Source organism: Rhamphochromis longiceps, linkage group LG7, assembly GCF_057381845.1.
Source record: "Rhamphochromis longiceps isolate RC_006_pf linkage group LG7, R_longiceps_female_GT1.1, whole genome shotgun sequence".
NCBI classification, from domain to species: Eukaryota; Metazoa; Chordata; class Actinopteri; order Cichliformes; family Cichlidae; genus Rhamphochromis; species Rhamphochromis longiceps.
The window spans coordinates 7927085-7945025 of record NC_140563.1 but is presented as its reverse complement, the minus strand read 5'-3'; the positions used below and the strand labels follow the sequence as shown (position 1 = coordinate 7945025).

Below are 17941 nucleotides of genomic sequence, written 5' to 3'. Positions count from 1 at the left end.
ACCAGATATGAACTCAAGACTGTTTCTCACTGGGAGGAAAGTTCTCCTGCAGCTCCTCCTTCATTACAACCTTTTGCTGACCTCTGCACACTATCACAGCTGAGACTCTGTGTAGGTTTATGTGTGTCGCTACTTAGCAGTGTGGCTTTCTGCACAGCCTGCTTTTTTTTCGCCCCCTTTATTTTGCATATACAGTTTACGGCTCACAGAACCCATGGACCCCATTTGTGACGTCAACACTGGAAACCACTGTAAATGTGAACCAGCATTTCTGATTCATTTACACACACGCACTTACTCTTATACATCCACTGTGCAGGTCACAGTTCTGCACACTCCCACACATGACTGTGTCCTCTAATGAAGTTTCCAAGGGACATTTTAGTTTCCAGTCATAACGGCAGTGTTGAACAAGGTTATTTTCATGCAGCCGTGCAGAAGATTACATCTCAGGCGATTTAAAATTGATAGAAGAATGTTGTAGAATAACTGTGCAACTTCTGAAATGACAAATTCAATGATTTTTGTCTAAACTAAAACAGTTTGTTCACTCTTGGAGGAGAAATCTACATGTACTGCAAGTTTATTCATATATATATATATATATATATATATATATATATATATATATATATATATATATATATATATATATATATATATATATATCTCTATCTATCTATCTATCTATCTATCTATCTATCTATATATCTATCTATATATCTATATATCTATCTATATATATATATATCTGTACTACTACATTAATGGCAAGAAACCAAGTTTCTGTGTGTGCTACATACAGAATATACAAACCTTACAGCTTTTGTTTTCCTCCCCTTCTCCTCAACAGATGACAGAACAGAGGAAGAACAAACAGAGGCTCGGATTCCTGGGTCCTCCTCAGCCCAATCATCACATTCCAACTCACTGAGCGCTGCTATTGGCTCACTATAAAGCCAGAGAGAAACGCAGACACATGAACTGCAGCCTTGAGAACAACACTTGTACTCAAATGTACACCTACAATTACTGATGTCAAAATTTGCAAGGGACCAGCAAGTGTTGATGCTTAATTTTAGACATGGTGCCTTTTCTGTGACACAAAGTGACACAAACACGGCCTTATTTGGAGACAGTGTGCCTTTTGTGCCCACTCAGCCATAAGGGCCCTTGTGTACAGAAAAACTGGTCTGTCAATGATTGACCAGGCACAGCACACACCTTCCAATGTAGTGATAGCGTGCCAGACAGAAGCTGAGGGAAATGTTAAGGTAGGTTAATGGTTAAGTGCTGTCAGGCCTGTGGACAGCTGTCTTGGCCTCTGCTCCACCACTGTCATAGTGCTGATCAGCCAGCCCCACAGAGGTCAATGATTGGCTCGCAGGCTTCCAGAGGAAGAGTGTGCACACTAAGATCAAGAATTTTACCGTTTTAGATTTTTGTTGGTATTTATGAGAAAATTGTTGGTTCATAACTGGACGAGTATTTTTGCATTTTGGGAAAAAAAAGACTCATGCTGCCTTACTCGTTAACTTTTATAAATGGAACATTGCGATTGCTGAAAGTGCACTTTTTAAAATAAAAAAAAAGGGTAAAAACCTTTAACTGCAAACAGTAACAGGTTGGTTTGAGGTATTATTATTATTATTATTATTATTTGAATGCTTTGTTATGTTTAAATACGCATTCACCGCACCACTTCAGTTGCCTTTTACAGATTTCTATGTCATATATATATAAATGTGAATAAACTTATTTCCTGTGCAAAACTTTCTTGATGGTCTTAAATCATATATTGATACATCTTGACTGAAGATGGTAAGCTCACAGTTTTTTGTTACGTTATGAACATCCTTGTGTTTATAGAGATGTAAGCTAATACTGTAATTTACTGTATCTGCTCTAACATCCATCTCCTACTGTTTTATAAAGTGTCTTTTAGTGTAAATAATTTTCACTAGTCCCTCGTGAAGTGCAGTTGAGAAGTCTGCAGTTATTTTAAAGTTGCACAGATGAACACCAGACTGTGGCGTACTCCATCACTCAATGTCCTGAGACACTGTTAGCTGAAAGGCAGTGTGTAGAAAAATGTTTCAACTCTCTAGTAAAGTTCAGTTCAAATCTTCTTGTTGGAAATGGATGAGTACTCACTGTGAGCCCCTGTACACCAGTCTCAACTTACTTGTGCTCGTCCATGAGGGGGATGCAAGATGTCACGTCTTCTTTTAGATGAGCTAATATTTCGGCTCAGTTTCATGACTGTTATGACAAATTTACTTCTTCCAGCTTTGCTACACCCCTTGTATTTAAAGGGGACTAATTATGTACATTTCAAGCCCAGTATTTTTATTCTTGTGCTGTACTTGAGTAGCTATGCGTGATTCAAATTACAAAATAATCTTTATTAATTTTGCTTATATCTAAGTATAGTGCGGCCTCGTGGTTCATCGTCTGTCTGTAACAAGCTGTTTTACTTGCTTTGCCTTTAAGTTAACTTTCCACTGACTGTCTGCGCCTGGTAAAGATGTTGTCTACATTAAATGAGACTTTGACTATGTATAATATAAGTATCCATGAATAAATATGATGGAAAATGGCAAAAAAAAAAAAAGCATAAGGCCTCCTTTCATTCAATACAGAATCATCATCAGATTTTTATCAAGTAGTTTATTAAGTCTGCAGTTCTTCATGTGTGAGATGAATGGCTGCCTGACCTTGTAAAGTTTGCAACCATTTCCCTGAATAGTGGATTTAAGTGTCTATAGTTTCAAAATGTGCAATAGCTGAATTAAATGGGTGGGCGGTGTTGAATCTGTACGCTTAGCTGTCTAGCAATCAGAGATACCAAATGTTTAATTAGATAGCCTTGTCATTTCAATCTGTCATATCGGTTAATGAATAGTTTCAAATAATCACATCCATCTAATTAGATTTATTTAAGTTTAATTCAGTACTTAAAAAATAGTTTTTAAACTACAAAAATAAAAGATTGTACAGGATTTCTAGAGCAGTAATTAACTATCAGTGAACGTGTGGTGGGAAAGCAAAATAGGTGCAATTATTCATTAATTGCACCTATTTTAACAAATTAAGCTGTAACACCTCAGCTTGGATATGTAAAAATAGTTAAAAGTAATTTGGAAAATGTTGGTGTAAAAACTAACCCCGCCAAAAGCTAAACGGTGATGGTTTTAAGAAGAAAAATATTAACGGCATTAATGAACTGAAGCATTAGCTACATTGAGCTTTGTTTCCACACATGGAAATCCCCACTGGTAATTCCACAGTCATCACTTGAGGAGGTGGTGAACTCAAACCCGTCTCTGCGTCTGTCTGTGCGTCTGTATGAAATTTGAAATGATTAACAAGTCTCAGAAAGTAAACTGGTCTCTTATCCTGTCTTGCCATTTACCCTCTGCAGAGAAGCCCATCCTTCTTGGCTTCAGTTCAGTGTTTACGCTGGCAGGCCTGCATTTGCTCCTGCTGCCTGTGACAGCCATTAAAATTAGTTCACGCAGTGCCATAATGGCGAGCAGCTGTCACTGCGCAGACAAGAAGGGTTAAGTGCAGCTTCACTGGAATGTGTTGCACTCAGAAATGGAAAGGAGGGAGAGGCTAATATCAGGACCATCACTGCTGTCTGGCAAAACTCTTGATGCTATATTGTAACACCACCGCTTCACCTTGCATCACTTCCTAAATTTGATCAGCTAATATTTATGCTGTGACCCTGGAGAGAAACCATTTAACTTTGATGTCCATTTACTATTAATGGCTAATAGCCTAGACTCTACAGTCTGCTTAACTTCATCCTTGGTGATTACCAAAGCCCTTTTAATGCACATGAGAAGTGTTTTGTTTACTTTATGAACACAACCTCAGACACATTTGGATCATCTTCAAGTCACATGCTTAGCTTTTGTGTATTCACTAGAGCAAGTAGGAAAACACCCAGATCAGTAAATATAAGGCAACATCTGAGACACCTCTGTGCCTGGAAGGCATTTTGACACCAATGCACAGAATTAATCAAGCCATATTTAGCTGGATATAAAGAGCATCTGCATGTAAAATGATCAAAAACACTTGATGTTGTTCAGTCTATTTTAGAGATGCAGTGTGCATCGTTTTCCTTCGTGTCAATACACATATTGATCTTCTGTCTTCTGCAGTTTTCTCTAAAGACTCTCAGCAGCATCAGTGGCCACCAGAGTCAGATATCAGACGATGCTTTTTTGTTGTTGTTTTGCCTGGAAAGACAAACTGACCACACAGAAAGCTGTTACCTTCCAAAGAGGTGGGTGGAAGGTCCCTCATCACACTCATTTTTATAAATAACCATGGCCTCATGACGACTGGCATGTGACTTCCTTTGTATGGCAGTGAAGTTGAGTTGTTTCTGGTCACATGATGCATTGACATCATATCACAGAAAACAAGCACATGGAGAATACTGTTTGCCGTCACACACACACACACACACACACACACACACACACACACACACACACACACAGAGTTGTGTATCGTGCAATATGTGTGAATAAATCATTAAACAGAATGAATAAATCATTCCTACAATAAATGACACACTGAGTTAATATTTTTTAAGTTGTGCCATAGTCTTTGAGGAAAGCCACATGTGAGCAGTCACATGTAAATTATGATCACTACATATTTTGTTAACGAACAACAAGTTTCAGTGCCTGCTTTTACGTTTTACATTATCATGATAGGCTGCCCTTCTGCCTGGATATGCTGTGGCTTGTGAATGGATGTATAGATTGGCGTAACTTGCAGGTAGCATAGGTAAAGCTTACTCTACTCTGTTTTCAGCAATAATAATACATGTTTTAATGTAAAGACCAAGTAATTATTCTGAATGCAATGTTCAGTCTTCATTTGATATCTATATACACTCATTAGACACTATTGGGCTCAGTGTGCAAGTACTAGATTAGACCCCTTTTGCCTTGAGAATTACCTTAAATGTTCATGGCATAGCTTCAACAAAGTGCTAGGAACATGACTCAGAGTTATTGGTCCATATTGACATGATAGCGTTACACAGCTGCAGATTTGTCAACTGTACATCCCAAAGGTGCTCTATTGGATTAAGATCTAGTGACTGTGGAAGCCATTTGAGTACAGTGAATTCATTGTCATGTTCAAGAAACCAGTTTGAGATGACAATATGGTGACATGGTGCATTATCTTGCTAGAAGCAGCCATTAACAGATGGGTACACTGTGGTCATAATGGGATGGACATAGGCAGCAACAATACTCAGGAAAGCTGCAGCATTTTAATGATGCTCAGCTGGTACTAAGCGAATCAAAGTGTGCCAAAAAATGTCCCCCACACCATTACACCAACACCTGTGGAACTGCTGCCATGTGATTGGCTGATTAAACCTTTGTGTTAATAGGCAGCTCAACACTTTACCTAAAGTGCCTGGTACCTGTGTATGTAATTACAAAAAAAGGGAAACTGCAACTGCATACAGCTGACAAAAAGGTTTCTATTTGTGCCCAAATATGTTAAGACAGTCTTGAAAGAGTAACTACTGGCATTTTTTTATCCACATGAAATTAATTCATAAAATTTAAGATTTCAGTTAATTAACCTTTTATCACTGACAAAACAATGTAGAGTGTATTTGATTCAGCACTAGTTACACTCTTCCTCTGGGCATACATTTCATTCATATGGAAACTGACTCATGCTTACGTTTCCTGCTTAGCATGTTGAGATTGCAGGTAAATATTGCTAGAGTAGTAATAAATAACACAGAAACGTATTTCATTTAAAAATAAAAACCACCATTTATTTTTTTTCCCGCTTCCTAACACAGCTCAAACACTGTGAAATGATTCACCATAGGTCACTTCAGTCCAGCTGCCAGTCTGAGTCCCCCCTTTCCTCACCCCGTCTCACCCCTCCTCTCTTTGTGGCTGCAGCAGTTCCACTCCTACAGGCTGTTTGACTCATGCTGGCTGCTGGCCACCTTCCACCACAGCCCAGTTCAGTCTGAAACCAGTCTTATGAAGTGTAGCCTGCTCAGGTTATGCTACTGCACTCAGAACTGTGTGGCGTTTACTTGTACCAGCTGAAAAGGACTTTGATAACGTTTTTTTTGTCAGGGGAGTGAAGTCTGTATTTAGCGAGCTGCATATGTTTAGTGGCAAAATTAATAAACTAAATGATTTTCATCAAAAAAAACCCTGAAAACGAACCTCAAAATGCACATAATATAAAACAAGGCTTTAATAAAAGGGGATTTTATGCAGTAACAGTAACAATAAATAAAGCATTCATTTTAAGGTTTAAGATTCATCTTACTAATATTTGCTAATGTGTGAACAATCCTTTTTTAATTTTTGAGGCAGTTTCATTCTGTAATTGAGAATCATCGCACAAGAACTCGATGTGTTTTAGGTGTCGTGGTTATGAAATTTCTGTGAATGAGATGAAAACATAACTAACAAAAATATGAAACACAATAAGCTGCTTTTGACTTTACAACTTCTTTTCAAGGACTAAAAATTGGAAACTGGAAGTAGAACTTTACTTATATAAAATACAAAAAGCTGTTACAAAGCTGATACAACTTCCAGCATAAATACATTGAGCTGCTGCCACGTGATTGGCTGACAGAGAACAAGCCAAGGCACACAAAAAGACAAATATTCCAGTCCGCCAGAGTTAAGTCAACCTCCCTCTTGAGCTGACTGACCAGAGGCACCTCGTGAGCTTTGCCATCTTCAATTAAACTTTCTGCCACTGCTGGGTTGAGGGAGAGCCAATCTGAAGACCAGCAAAGAAGACCTGATAGCGGTGCTTCCACATGATGAAGGCACCAACGGCACAGATGAGCGCTTGGGCCAGATTGAGGAAGATCTGGATCAGGAAGTAAAGTGTGAGTGTACCGGTGATCACCTCGCAGTCACTGACTCCCTCGTAAGTGAAGGTGCGAGCTAGTAGATCTTCTTCATCGAGTATGCAGACGCAGGCTTCTACATCTTGCTCACAGATGAAGCTGCTGGTTTGCTCGTAATGGTGGGCAGCAAACGCCATGACCAGCACAGAGATGACCAGGCCAATCATGCACAGGACAAAATACAGGAGCTGTAGGGGCAGAAAGCTAGCGTGAGACCAGACACTATGAAAGCTTTCATCAGAAAACATTTTCTATCTTTTATTCAATATGTTTTTATATTCTAATCCGGCTCCCACTTTAGCCTGTTGTCTCATGATTACCCCACAGTGCCAAAACTGTAGCTTAGAAACAGACGTGCTGGCTCAGTGCCTATGGCAAATTAAGTTCAAAGAGATTACCCAGAATACTCTGACCCTAAGAGTACTGGTCCAGCTCTTAGCACGAAGGGGAGATATCACATATATTCCAGTGACCTGCAGCTACAGCCACCTCCAACCTTTAGTGGATGTCCTGTGTGAGAATACTTGCAGAGAGCATCTAAAAATACAGTTTCAAAATGTGACAGAGGCTTTGTGCTGTTTATGCAACTGCACGATTGCAATAACACTAAACCTTCATCTTAATCCACCGCTTATATAAAAGGAGCCCTCATTCGCTGGTGTATTTTGCTTTCAGTTACATGCTGCTTATAGAGTTATGCAAGTGATGAGTGGTGCTTGATTTGAAACTGCATTTATGTTAATTTTGGAACAGCTGTGAGATGGAGAGTATGGATGATTACAGGGGAGATGCATGTAAAGCAAGTGCATCAACAAGCACTCTGCTGAACAGTGTGGGCTTCACTAAACAGGTGATCGGAAAGCCCAAAGTTGAAAGTAAGGATGCTGTTGTCGTCGTCGTTGTTAAGAGTCTATGTGCTGTCCACTTTTACAGAGCACTTCAAAACTCATAGTCACGAGTGTTTTTACACAGTTAATGAGAAATAAAGTGGTCATATGAGTCCCTATCTAACAACACAGTTAACACTTAATGTGAGAACGGCTCCCTCTCCCTTTGCTCTCTCTTTGAACCAAGGGCAACTGGAATTAATAAACAAGTTCACTGCAAGGCCACAGATTCTTCAGAAAGAGAGACAGTGTAGTCGCGTATTCACTGACAAAGTAAATTAACAAATTAAAACACATTTGTTTTGGTTTGAGGGCTGTTTGAAGGCCAGACAAGGAGGTTTTTTCTTCTACATAGAACTTTTGGCTAAAAAAAACTACAAGAAATGACACCTGACATAAGGACATACTGTGCTGTGAAAAAATATTTGCCCATTTCCTGATCTCTTTTTTTATGTAACTGTCACACTTACATGTTTCAGATAATCAAGCAGATTTTAATATCAGACAAAGATAACCCGAGTAAACAAAAACAAAGATTTTAAATGATTGCTTATCTTATTAAAGGAAAAAAAGCTATCCAAACCTACCTGATGCTGTTTGAAAAAGTAATTGCCCCCATTGTAAAATCTTGAATTAACTATGATTAATGAATTATGTTCACCAGCCCCACCCAGGCCTGATTACAACAGACCTTTGAATCAATTAAGAAGCACAAACAGAACCTGACTGACAAAGTTTAGTAAGCTAAAAGATATCAAAAAACACATGATCAAAAGAAACAGCTGAGAAACAAAGTCATTGACTCTGGAAAGGGTTACAAAACCATTTCCCAGGCTTTGGGAGTCCAGTGAACCACAATGAGAGCCATTATCATCCGAGACCAACACAACTTTTCCAGAAGGCCAAAAAAGAACCCAAGACCTGCAGGCCTCACGTGTCTCAGTTAAAGTCAGTGTTCATGATTCAACACTAAGAAAGAGACTGGGCAAAAATGGCATCCATGGGAGAGTTCAAGCTGACCAAAAAAAACACAAGGACTCGTCTCACATTTGCCAAAAAACATGTTAATGATCCCCAAGACCTTTGGGAAAATATTCTGTGGACTGGCGAGACAAAAGTTGAACTTTCTGGAAGGTTTATGTCACGATACATCAGGCATAAAACTAGCACAGCAATTCAGAAAAAGAACATCATGACCAATGGTGGGTTAATGGTCTGGGGCTATTTGCTGCTTTATGAACTGAGTAACTTGCTGTAATTGATGGAATCAAAAAAAATTCTCTTCAGCAGAAATTTTTAAATGTTCATCAATTTGTGCTCTGAAGCTCGAGAACGCTTGAGTTGGGCAGCAGGACGATGACCCAAAACACAACAGCAAGTCCACCTCTGAATGTCTCAAAAGAAAAAAGGAAGGTTTTGAAGTGTCCTAGTCAAAGTCTGGACTCAAATCCAATTGAGACTATTCATGAATGAAAACCTTTCAAGGTGGCTGAATTAAAACAATTCTACAAAGAAGAGTGGACCAAAATTCCTCCACAGCGATGTGAAAGACTCATTGTATCAAGAGGCCAAACACTTTTTCACAGCACTATACTTTGCTGCTATGCAAGACAAATGGATAAATGAACAATGCAGTCAAATTTCAACAAGTTCAATACTGTCTCATTTAGGGATCGGCAAAAATGCAAATGATCAGAATCTGTGTCTTTCTGGTGACTGAGGTACATCGATGACATTTAAAGCTACACAAAATAGACATGCTAGCATTGTTTTGTTTTTTTAACAAGCCTTTCTGCAAATTAGCAGCATTTTCTAATACAAAATACTGCTGAAGTATGCTGTCTTTACATCATTTACATATTTGAACCTGGTATGCACAGAAGACCCAGACATAAAAAAAGGATGCCCCTTCCCAGGAAACAATGATCGGCTGATTTTAATTGCTTTGAAATTCCAGCTGCATACATTGTGTGGCTAATTAAGCTGTACAATCAAGTCGCATTAATGAAAGCACTCCTCCGCTCACACGGATTCCTGCAGAGCACTTTTAAACAGGAATGCTGTTAAATGCTTTTCTCTCTATGCTTCTGACAGTTGCAGTTCCCTGAGACCAGCTTTGTACTTTAACAGGGAGTAAAATAATGTTTTCTGCAGAGGTTTTCTGTCTGAACACTAAGCCTGGTCATACTTTTGACTGATTCTACAAATCGTGGGACAATTTCAGACACTTGTTTTCGCATTAATAAGCAAATGTTTTAAGTCACCAGGCTTTCGCTAAGCTCACCTTGACAATGAATTGCTTCGATGTTCTCTCATCAGGGACATAGGTGATACAGTACAGGACAAAGCCCAGGATGGAAACTAAACACAGCTGAAACATAACAGAAAAAAAGGGTTTAGCATTATTTGGATAGACTCAGTCATCAAGGCATTAAAAACATCTACATGATTTGTGACAACATGATTTTTAAGCGCCACAAAGATCCATTTCATCCATATATATAGCATATATGAATGACTTGTAGATCATACATTTACATACAGTTTAGACCATGAATAAGAAAAAGAAATACTTTCCCCCAGGTTTTCAGAGGTGTTTCCTGGTATTACATGATTCAGCAGTAAGCTGCCATCTGATTACTTTACTCTGTCTTTCCCTTTCACTCCCCTCCTCTCTCTTTCTTGCACACAAACACACTCACACTCTATCTCTGTGTCTTCAGTGCAATTGGAGTCTTGTGACTAACGTGAGGCATCTTATTTAAATGTTTTTCTCAGGTTCTTAAGCACTCAGGATTCTCTGGAAAGTTCTTGATGACCTCAATGTTTTTCACTTGGCTGAATCTCGTGAGGATCTAACTCGGGATGTTGATGTCCAGGGATGTTTTCGAAGGCAGATGGCATCTGTGATAGGCTGGGGTAGAGCCCAGACACAAACATATATCACTGAAAGGTGACCTGAAGTCTTAGCCCAAACTATAATAATAAGTAAATTTGCCTTCCCCCCTTTTTTATTACACATTTCACAAGGAAAGATGAACACTTTGTGCCTCATTGGTTATACAAGTTAAAGTGCGTGCATTTGTAACACTTCAACTTACAGTTTATCCACTTTTTACGTGTTACTCTTAACAAAGTTCACCTTTGTGAGCTGAAACCTCAAAGCTTTACAGTTTAACTGATGCTCCCAGTCAGTTACACTTCAACATTAACAAACTTTCAGTGCTTTCGTGACCTTTTTGTTAATTTCTCTTGAAATTCCACTTCTCGTCTTAACCTAAATGAAACACGCAACTTATCTTTCATTTGTTGTTTGCATCGTAAAAGTTTACTTTTGTGTGAAACTATATGTGATGTGTGCGTGTATATGTGGGGGAGACCGGATGGCAAGGATGCAGAGGTACTCAAAAAGATGTACATCATATTTGCAAATAATAATGAGGTCTTCTGACACTGTGTGGGTGTTCGTGGGTTAGTTTGGAATGCGGCATGCTGTTATTGGATGACTCATCTCATCTGTCCAGATGTTTAAGATTTCTTGGACATGCAGTGTGAACAACAGAAGGTGCAAGCTGATGCATGTGACTGAGAAATAATGGAAATGCAGGTGTATGCATTCAGGTGAATATGACAGATGGAGATTTGTTACCACATGACAATATTAGTGATTTCCCATGGCTACGGTGCCTGTCTGGCAGAGACAGCCTGGTGGGGGCCGGTGTTGACATACAGTGTGCTAAAGATGTACAACACAGGTGTGTTGCTGAGGCTCATGCAGAAGTATCAGAAACCGGAAGTTCCATGCAAACAAATGAGTGTAGCGGATGATGATAGAGCGTAAAGTATGCAGCTTACAATGATCCCAGCCCAGTGTGGAGTCTCCCTGGCCAAAAGTGAGGGACTGATAGCCAACATAAGGAAGGCCATGGCTGTGACAGCCACCCCCAACAGCAGCTGGAGCAGAGCGATGAGCAGAGGGAAACGACAGACTCTGCACTTATGGCCATCTTCTGGTGTTGGGCTCTCTTCTCTCTTCTTCTTGCCCTCCTTCTTGTCTGAGGAATCTTTCTGTGTCTGTCTCATTTCTCTTTCTGCCTTCACTTTCTTTTCCTGTGTCTCTACACGACTTTTACTCTTTGGGGTGTATGAGCCCGCCTGCGGTCTCCCTCCCTTCCCTTCCCCTCCCTGCCCTCTCTCACCATAAACACAGCTATGGCTGCTATTTGGAATCAGAGAAGGCTCTGAACTAATATGGAAAACATTTGGACTGGAATCCTAACGCGGCTCCAGTGCCACATATAGAGCAGGCAGCATACTGAGGAGGGAAGGAAGAGGAGGGATGGGAGGCAGGAAGACACAAAGGGGGATTCCAACTTACGACAATAAGATGATTTATCGTGTACTCACATTAAAAACAAAAAAGGGAAAGTACAGAGAGGGATCAGCAGGTATGAGTTAATGAACAGCCAGCACAGAGGAGGTGACACTTCATTAAAGAGCCAAGTGACTGTTTCATTCTTTGTCAGCAGTTACACAAGACAACCATATGCCGCCAGCCAGAACGTGTCACATGACTTACAGGAACGAGTAATGTGATCACAAGGCATGTGAGGGCATTACAGTGGCGCAGATTTTAGTGTTTTTGGATCATTTTAACGTTCGCAAGGGAGGAGCAGGTGTCAGTAACAGATGAACTTTATGTGGTTAAACTATAAATATGCAGTAACACATTTATATATAAAAGGTTTTTATTTCTTTTTATCCTCACGCTTCACGTGTTTATCGCGGTCAATACAGAGAACTAACGGGCTTACGAGAAACCGAGGTGTTTGAAGGGGACTGTGATCACTCATCATTTTCAGCACGTCGGACTAACAAGTCACAAAACTTTATCCCGAGACTAATAAAAGAACTGCAACGCACGTGTTTCAGCACACAGCTGGGCCGGTGCCATGGTTACTGACAACGCAGCTTTGGGGAATTGATGTACAACTAAGGTTGTCCTGTCGCACAACAACGTACATAGAGGGTGCAGGGTGCATGAAAACGCATGAGCGCACACATTTTGTGGACTTTAAAAAGCTCACACCCCCATGTTTACGCTCCGTGTTTACGCCACAATAACCTGTCTGCTGTTCAGGCTCGGTCACGTTACGTGACCGGTTCTTGTTTTTATCTCGCGGAGGCTTCTTTCCCGAAGTGCGACTATTCGTGATCAGTTTAGAAGTCTGTGTCTCGCTCCGGCAGCTCAGCGCTTGCACAGCAAACACGAGCTGTGAAGTTTTGTAGCCCATAAAACTAGATGCAAAACCGCTGCATCTGAGGATCATTATTCTACCTCGCTCCACGCGCCTGCGTCTGCTCCTTTGCATTTTGCGCACGAATCACGTTTCAGCAGCCTGGTCAAAATGGCCTGGACTTAGTCGCCATAGAAGCAGCGTCGATAGCTGCAATATTACAGACAAGGTCTAATTACCGGACTTTGTGCTGGTGCAGCCTACACGTGAGTCGGAAGCTGTTCCCAACCGGAGGCGCGCGTGCGCTCTAACCACAGAGCCGACGGCTTTGCAAAGTGGCAGCTCAGGGAACTATAGACATCAGTCTGACGCGCAGCTCCACTGGAGGACACGCACTGTGCATTATCTGCCTCAGCCGTCCACGCGTGGGTCGTTGGAATAACAAACATTCCCAAAAGAAGCTCAGAAGAAGCAAAGAACCAGCAGAGGAGAGATGGATGAACGAATACCGCATTTACAGGACAGACAGTTCATGGAGCACGCGGATTTCTTGGGGTGAGTATCGCTTTTGGCAAACTCTGTCAAAGTATGCCTAATAAACTGTCATGATGACCTGGTGAATAATCTGACACTTTCCCCGTGTCCGTAGGGTGGATTACCCCTCACTCTACATGTGTAAATCCAAAAGAGGAATAAAGCGAGAGGATGGTGGGAAGGTGCGCGCGTTGTTTTTTTAAAAAAAAAAAATTATTATTCTAATATGTAGCTTGTTTTCACAGTTGTTCCTTAAAAATACCACAAATGATATGAAACACACTGTAACTAGTGTTATAGTGTTACTAGCGTGTTCCTGTTCTGATTAATTAAACACTCGTATTTTGTCAGCAGGACGCATACAAGTTACCACACCGGTTGATAGAGAAGAAGCGGAGAGACAGAATCAACGAATGTATAGGGCAGCTGAAGGATTTGTTACCCGAACATCTCAAGCTGTCGGTGAGATCACGAAATCATGAAAAGTTTTATACGTGCTCAGGACATGGCTTTACATGACAGAGACCTCGTAAACAGCCAAACACAACCTCTGATTTTCTCCACAGACGCTCGGGCACTTGGAGAAGGCAGTCGTCCTGGAGTTAACGCTGAAACACTTAAACGCGCTGACTGCTGTCACTGAGCAGCAGCACCAGAAGATTATTGCTTTGCAGAATGGTAAGATGAACGAACTCAATCCTCATATACATAAAGTTTTGTAAAGAAACTGCACTTCTTGACAATAATTAAATGGATATGGGTTTTTATCATTTAACTGACCGGATTTGGGGAAACTTTATTAATCTCCGTTTTTAAAATAGCAGAACGAGCAGAATTGAAGAAAGAGGAGCTAGAGTAGACTCAGCTTGGATGCTTTATTGTGTATTTCAAGATTCTTCCTATTAATACCGCATCTGTTCACTTTGTCTGAGTCGCTAGCCTCGTCTCGTCACTAGTTATGATGAGCATCTTACAGAATAATGATCTGTTACTCTTCAAACTCCTTGCTTCGCAGGAGACCGGTCGATGAAATCTTCCATTCACGCTGATCTGGATGCGTTCCACTCCGGATTCCAGGCCTGTGCCAAAGAGGTCCTGCAATACCTGAGTCAGTTTGAGAACTGGACAGCACGGGAGCAGAGGTGCGCGCAGCTGATCAACCACCTTCACAAGGTGCTGGCGCAGTTCCAGCCCGGCGCGCAGCCACTACAACACCAGCTGCCCGCCGGGGACGCACAGGATGGTCAGAAATCTGACAGCCAAGCCAACTGTGTCCCCGTCATCCAGAGGACCCAGGGTGGAGAGCTCAACGAGAATGACACAGACACGGACAGTGGATACGGGGGCGAGGCAGAAAAGAGCGATGGCAAAGATAAAGAATGTGAGCGCAATAAGGCGCAGGGACCAAAGGCAGTGAAAATCAAGCAAGAGTTCGGAGATGAGCGGGCTGCCAAAAAACCAAAGATGAGCTGGCCTGTGAACGGGGCAGGGGGCGCAGACCTCACCAGGCCCGACGTGGCGTTTATGAACTCTCTGATGGGAATAAGCAGTGTGGGACAGCAGACACCGATTTGCATGCCTTTCTACTTCATTAACCCCTCAGCCGCTGCTTCTTACATGCCTTTTTTCGACAAGAACAACATTGAAAAGTACATGTACCCTGCGGCGGCCGCCCTTGCTTCCCCTTTCCCTTGGCTATATCCCGCTCACGCCTCAGCGGCGGCGGCGGCGGCCGCTGCTGCCGCGTTCCCCGGCCTGTCTGCGCACTTTGGAGCCGCTTCTCAGTCCAACGACTCACCCTCTCTAGACACCGACGGGTCACTCGAGGCTGACGAGGGCTCACCTGAGGAGCGCGAGGAGAGTCCCGCTAGTGACGACGGAGAGGGTGACGTAGGCGACACGTCCCACGAGAGCAAGAGTAGCTCACACGACCAGTTTTCTGGGTGTCAGAGGAGCTAATTAGTCCGTGTTACCTCTCTGCGCATTCTCGAGGAGTTTATGTATCTTCATTTTTTTAAAATAATTAGGCTAGTTTTAAACGGGGTTTCACAGGAGAGTTGCTCGTGTACAATATCTTGGCGAAAGAGAGGACAGTTGTGACGGCGCGTGCCTTTTGCACTTATGCTAGATTAAACAATCTGAATGATTATCGACAATGATTGACACTACACGGCCGTGTTGTGCTGGAGTTAGTTTTTTTATCCTCTTTGATAAACTATTTTGACATGGCAGCATTGGTGCCAAAACTTTGAGTACTGCAGCAGTGCGCAATATTCCAGTCAATGAGTCTCTTTGGATGTATGAAGTTGCAACTGACCTCTGCCAAGATTATTAATAACTTGGCTGACTCTGACTGTAAATATTATTACCTGAAAGATTCATTACCATGTAAATGTGTACTAAATGGGGCCTATAAAATGGGTGGTCCTGGAAGTGCATCTATCCCCAACTTTGCATGGGTAAGCTGGGAGGCACATTACTGTACCTCCTGAGAACTGAAACGCATCCCCCTTTCAGAACATACACAGGCAGCATCTCCATCATACACAACACATATAAAAGTCTCATGTTTTAATAAAACATTTGTAATACATTCACGGGAGAGGTGTTATGCATAAATTCCTTCATTTCACTCCCACTAAAGTTACTCTGGTTTCCGTTGCTTTCTGTATCCTTGTGGCAAAAAAAGAAATAAAAAGAAGAAAGAAACAGATGTAATAAAACCATTAATGGAGAGACAAAGCCTTCATTCATAAGGATTTGCTTGACCAGCATATTGTACATCCCCTGACTGAAGCATTTCTGCACAGAGATGCAGTGACCTTCTGTACCTCCAGGAAACATTGTAGGATAGCACCTTAAAGATCTTTGATATTGAATGTACCTGTATTTTCCCAGCTGTTAAAGTTTGTATGTAGAATGGCATTGCTCTTTGAGTTACTCTTTTAAGTGCACTTTTTCTGCTTTTACCCACTCCACCCTGAAAAGTCACCTCATCATTAAAGTAAATCATTATAGTTCTCTTTGAACCTTTCTATTGTGTTGTCTTGAAATTTAAAAAAAAAAAAAAGATTTTGTTCCATCAATGAAAAGAGATATTGGATATTTTGTGATGATTCCATGCAGTAAAGTGGGAGTTAACCAAGTTGCCAGATTTTACAAAAAACTGATTTCTAGCTCTTTCAGGGGTTAAAATCACAATCAAGTTTGAAAACCCTGAACCCAACTACACATCAGGTCATCATCTGGGATACTGTGCTATCATCATGTAAAACCATAGTTTTTTTTTTTTGTTTTTTTTAAATGGTCTAAAACTGGGAAAGAAAGTCTGGTCATTTTAAGAACTTTATCCTGGCCTCTTTTTTATAAATAATTCCCACTAAGTATAGTGCTGTTCTGCTTTTTCAGATTTCTCATTGTATTTCGCCTACATGACATTGCTTTTGTAGTTTTCCTCAGCTGGGTTTTTGCCTCAGATCTGTTATCAGCTGTTCTATAAAGTGGCATGTGTGTTTGTAAATAGGTTTTTGTGAATATATCAAGAAGTATACATGTCTTTGTCAATGTTGTAGAAGTCTATGGATTTTTTTTAAAGACTTAACTGAGCAACTGTTGCACATTTCGTTAATGCTTTACACATATGCTGTTCTAAATTATTGCTGATGAGTTGTAAAATAAATATCAAAATCTGAACATTGCAGATTACTTATTATTCTACACCAGTTTTTCATGTCTTCACAGTCTTACGTGCAATAAAATCCAGCTTCGGTCATTGTCTATTAATAAGCAACAAGTACATACACGTGTAACATAGGTCACGAGAAACAATACAAAATATTGGACAGCATTAGTATAATGGGATTAATGAATAATAAAAATATTAGAAGTTCAATGGGTGGAATGTAATGCTACACATCAGCTGACAGGTCACAGCAGAGGAATGTACAGTAAGCCAAGGCTTTAAACAAAAGTCATGTGATAAAAGGGGTGATGAAGTGAGATTATAGTCTGTCTGTACAGGCTGAAGAAAAACAGGGGGCCCTCATTCCAACCTGTCAAAAGCTTTAAACAAGGTTAAAACCAGTCTTTGTTGTTGCCGTTAATTGGCTTGTCGCAATATCATTTTAATATTAACATGGCATTCCAGTTTCTCACCTTTTTTTTTTTTTTTTTGAAGCAATCTTGGTAACGGTATAAACAAGTTCATTATACATGTTCCATCATTGTTGATGGAATAAGACCCACACTACAAATCCAACAACAACAAAATTAAAAAAAAAGTCATTATTATGGTACAAAAAAGAAAAACCCTTGAAAGTTTAGATTGTTTTTGGTGAAAT

At 40.7% G+C, this 17941-nt stretch overlaps 3 protein-coding genes across 4 annotated transcripts in view; 2 read left to right on the top strand and 1 right to left on the bottom strand.

Moving 5' to 3' along the window:
- itpr2 (inositol 1,4,5-trisphosphate receptor, type 2) overlaps window positions 1–1772 on the top strand; it is a 62666-nt gene extending 60894 nt beyond the window's left edge. The window contains exon 57 of the mRNA XM_085411886.1: window positions 854–1772. Within this exon, the coding sequence (XP_085268012.1) occupies window positions 854–934 (81 nt within the window). The 3' untranslated portion in view covers window positions 935–1772. The remainder of the gene's footprint in view (window positions 1–853) is intronic.
- A 4056-nt stretch (window positions 1773–5828) lies between these two features.
- sspn (sarcospan (Kras oncogene-associated gene)) lies at window positions 5829–13036 on the bottom strand. The gene is made up of 3 exons (XM_085411885.1): window positions 11686–13036; window positions 10115–10201; window positions 5829–7131 (listed from the first exon to the last, which is right to left on the bottom strand). Exons 1-3 carry the CDS (start codon window positions 11911–11913, stop codon window positions 6772–6774), a joined length of 675 nt encoding a protein of 224 aa, XP_085268011.1. The 5' UTR covers window positions 11914–13036; the 3' UTR covers window positions 5829–6771.
- Window positions 13037–13055: 19 nt separating this feature from the next.
- bhlhe41 (basic helix-loop-helix family, member e41) lies at window positions 13056–17305 on the top strand. Of its 2 annotated transcripts, none has more exons than XM_085411883.1 (5): window positions 13056–13622; window positions 13717–13783; window positions 13953–14063; window positions 14168–14279; window positions 14617–17305. In XM_085411883.1, exons 1-5 carry the CDS (start codon window positions 13561–13563, stop codon window positions 15558–15560), a joined length of 1296 nt encoding a protein of 431 aa, XP_085268009.1. In that variant the 5' UTR covers window positions 13056–13560; the 3' UTR covers window positions 15561–17305. The 2 variants fall into 2 exon arrangements, with proteins under 2 accessions (XP_085268009.1, XP_085268010.1); XM_085411884.1 differs by having other exon boundaries at window positions 13058–13622; window positions 13956–14063; window positions 14617–17303.
- Window positions 17306–17941: the final 636 nt, after the last annotated feature.